At 38.4% G+C, this 3,770-nt stretch overlaps 1 protein-coding gene across 1 annotated transcript; it reads left to right on the top strand.

The window, feature by feature from the left end:
* Positions 1–557: 557 nt before the first annotated feature.
* Positions 558–2,145, top strand: OR13C1 (olfactory receptor family 13 subfamily C member 1). The gene has a single exon (XM_001493230.4). The coding sequence runs from the start codon at positions 1,062–1,064 to the stop codon at positions 2,070–2,072; it is 1,011 nt and encodes a 336-aa protein (XP_001493280.3). The 5' UTR covers positions 558–1,061; the 3' UTR covers positions 2,073–2,145.
* The last annotated feature ends 1,625 nt before the right edge of the window (positions 2,146–3,770 follow it).

The following is a 3,770-nucleotide window of genomic DNA, read 5'->3' as shown; positions in this document are numbered from 1 at the left end:
ACTTATTGAGATGGAATTTATGAGACTAGAAATCTCATTTAAAAAGTAGGACTTCTGTTTCTGGCATTTTAATATAGAAATACTCTATATTCTAGTGAAGTGGGGATACAAATAATTATAACATATTGCTACTACTTGAGAACATTTTGAATGGTCTGTTCCTCTTTATTATGGCTATTCTGAATATGCAGTGAGAGGAAAACCCGCAGAGCTGCTGTTAGAGCAGAAGAAGCTGATTTCTGTGCAGGGAGAAGATAATATGTATTTTCTCATACCTGGAAGTAAAAGAGAAAATCCCCTGTCACTAAAATTTCTTAGTTTGTAAATTTATTTATGGTTTGACTGTAGATTGAGACATGTACACCAGAGTTTTTCTGAGGTCAACTTGTCGTTCATTATGTGTATCAGGCAGGACAACAGAGTTACCTAGATATCTCAATTTGTACTGAAAAAGATAAAGAAGAAAACTTTTCTCTAAAAATGCTTTCTTTTTTCTTTTGCAAACATTATTAACGTGTGTAATTGATATTCTTAGGATATTGTAGGTATATATTTCCTCCCAAATTAGAAATAACCAAAAGTCCTTTTTCTAAAGGTGTATCTTTTCAGTCTAGCCACAAAACTCTATTGAAACTGAGGTTAAATAGAAATTCTATTGAAACTGAGGTTATCATAGAAGCAGGACTTACATGTAGCATTTTGTTTTAGTAACTGAAGAATAGTGATTTTTGTTAAGGTTAACATTTTAGTCATGTTCTTGATTGTTTGGCCAAAAGGTTATGATGACATTTCATTCAAAATAATTTCAAATTCATAATGTAAGTGAGATACGTAATTCTAAACCAGTTGTATGTGTTCTGGATCCCTTTTCTAACAAGGCCATATTTTTTCTGGAGCTAAAGCCTCCTTCATGAAATCTAAAAGTCTAACTGGCCTTAGCTTACAGGATTGTAACATATTCTTATGCTGTCTGTGTATCCAACTATAGGTCCATATTACCCATAAGGGAAGCCACTTAAGGATGCAAACAACTCTTACAAACACTGCTGTAACAGATTCACATGCATTTCGGCGGCTGCAGAATTCTTTTGGTGAAAGAAAATATTAACATGGGAAAGTCCAATCAGTCTTCTGTGACAGAATTTGTCCTACTGGGGCTTTCAGGCTACCCAGAGCTTGAGGCCATTTACTTTGTACTGGTCCTATATATGTACCTGGTGATCCTACTGGGAAATGGAGTCATCATCATTGTAAGTATCTATGACTCCCACCTGCATACCCCCATGTACTTTTTCCTCAGTAACTTATCATTCTTGGACATTTGCTACACCAGTTCTTCTATCCCCTTATTTCTCAGCAGCTTCTTAACTTCAAAGAAAACTATTTCCTTCTCTGGGTGTGGAGTACAAATGTTTTTCTCCTTTGCTATGGGAGCCACAGAGTGTGTCCTTCTAAGCATGATGGCGTTTGACCGCTATGTGGCCATCTGTAACCCTCTGAGATACCCCATCATTATGAGCAAGGCTTCATATGTGCCCATGGTCTCTGGGTCCTGGATTGCAGGGGGTGTCAATTCTGTGTTGCAAACCTCTCTTGCAATGCGACTTCCTTTCTGTGGAGATAATGTCATTAATCATTTTACTTGTGAAATCTTGGCTGTCTTGAAATTGGCCTGTGCTGATGTCTCCATAAATGTTCTTAGCATGGTTGTTGCTAATATGATTTTTCTTGTGGTCCCAGTACTTTTCATTGTTGTTTCCTATGTTTTCATTCTCTTCACCATCCTGAGGATTCCTTCTGCAGAGGGAAGGCGCAAAGCCTTCTCCACCTGCTCCGCCCACCTAACAGTGGTGGTTATATTCTATGGAACCATCCTCTTCATGTATGCAAAACCCAAGGCTAAAGACTCTTCTGGTGCGGACAAAGTACAAGTCACAGACAAAATCATCTCTCTCTTCTACGGAGTTGTGACACCTATGCTCAATCCCCTCATCTATAGTTTGAGGAACAAAGACGTGAAGGCAGCTGTGAAGAATATACTGTGTCAGAAATGCTCCTCAGAGGGAAGGTGAATGCTACTTTTTAAAAAAATTCCTTTACTCTGATGGCAGGACTAGTTCTCACCTGGAAATTCCAAAATAAATATAAGAGTTGGTGGTACCATTAATTCCTGAAATCTTCATTTTTCCGTTCTTGGTATTTAAATGTGAGAGAAATCTAAGGTGCACATTTTCCTTTCATGACTGGATTAAGGAGAAAAGGGATGGAAATTTAGGGGTAAAATGTTTCTCTTGCAAACCACCAAGTTCTCACGGATAACAGAATTTAGTTTAACTCTGGAATGATGAGTTCTGTAATGTCTGTAACTGGCTTAACCTCTTATTCTCTATGTGATCAGTTTTCTAGTCTCATATCCTTCTCAGGAAGATAAAGTAGAAAGTGCCTTGTTAGGGGCAGAGTGCTATACAAACTCAACGTTAAATAATTCATAATGGGGTAGTCTTTGCTTATATAGAGGGCAAGGGTGAGCACTTTAGGGCATTAGGTCCCTGGCCTGTGTCTGTGTCATAGACAGACAAGAGCAGAAAAAGGAAACTATTTTTCCTGAGGCTGATTTTCTTTTGGCTGCAGACTGGCAAGCACACTTCTCTGCAGAGGTGTCTGAAGCAATGTGAGGCTTTGTGCAGATACCCCACTGATGGGGGAATTTGGTCTCTCTTGGGCTTGAATAGATGAGCAGTGGCATCTTTTAGTGAAAACCATTGTTACTGTTAAATGAGAAAAAAATTGCTTAAGTTTCTAAAGAAGTTGATTGCACAGTTCTCTGAGAACATGGTGATAATGGGTTTAGATCGTCACAAATTAGGTATTTTTGCAGTTACATAAATTTCCTGTAGCATATGAGTTTTCCATTCATTCATTTGGTCATTTATGCCTTCACTCAATTATTCAATCAACTGGTATTTACTGAACACCTATTTTGTCTCAGGCATTATGCTGACTATTGGCGATATCAAAAAACTAAGCAACATGGAAATGAAAACCAAAACATGATCTAGGAACATACAGTCTTATGGAATTCAGACTGACACATAACTTGGGGGTCAAAATATTAAAGAATATTCACAGATTTTCCGTCTCCCCTTCATTCTAACCTGAACCCTTTGTTTACATTGATAATATGTTGGGTCTTTTTTTTTTTTTTTTTTGAGGAAGATTAGCCCTGAGCTAACTGCTGCCAATCCTCCACTTTTTGCTGAGGAAGACTGGCCCTGAGCTAACATCCATGCCCATCTTCCTCTACTTTAGACATCTACCATAGCATGACGTGCCAAGCAGTGCCATGTCCTCACACGGGATCCAAACCGGTGAACCCTGGGCCGCCAAAGCAGAACGTGCGCACTTAACTGCTGCACCATCGGCCGGCCCTGTATGTTGGGTCTTTATTGGACTGTACAGAGTAATGAGTGGATACGAATTAATTTAAATGGAATAAACTGATCAAAAAAGGGCTTGGATTGTCTCTAAGAAAGAAATAAAAAAGGACAGTTTTAGAGAGAGGAGATAAGGCAATGAAAAAGAAGGCAGTGCGTACTAGAGATTTTGGAGATAGATATGGGAGATATTTAAATAGATAACACAAAAGTAGATCAGAGAAAAGGGAACAAATAAGTAAATGGCCAGCTTTGATGCTGGTGTTCTGTGACTTTTCCTTGGTCACTCTTGAAAATCTCCATAAAGATATGTAGTATACTTTAAGACATTTGGTG

This window comes from Equus caballus, chromosome 25, assembly GCF_041296265.1.
Source record: "Equus caballus isolate H_3958 breed thoroughbred chromosome 25, TB-T2T, whole genome shotgun sequence".
In the NCBI taxonomy this organism is placed as follows: domain Eukaryota; kingdom Metazoa; phylum Chordata; class Mammalia; order Perissodactyla; family Equidae; genus Equus; species Equus caballus.
The sequence above is the reverse complement of the archived record's forward strand: the minus strand, read 5'-3'. Positions and strand labels throughout refer to the sequence as shown.

Coding starts and splice junctions, on each gene's coding strand:
- OR13C1 (XM_001493230.4), top strand. CDS start 1,062: ATGCATTTCGGCGGCTGCAGAATTCTTTTGGTGAAAGAAAATATTAAC.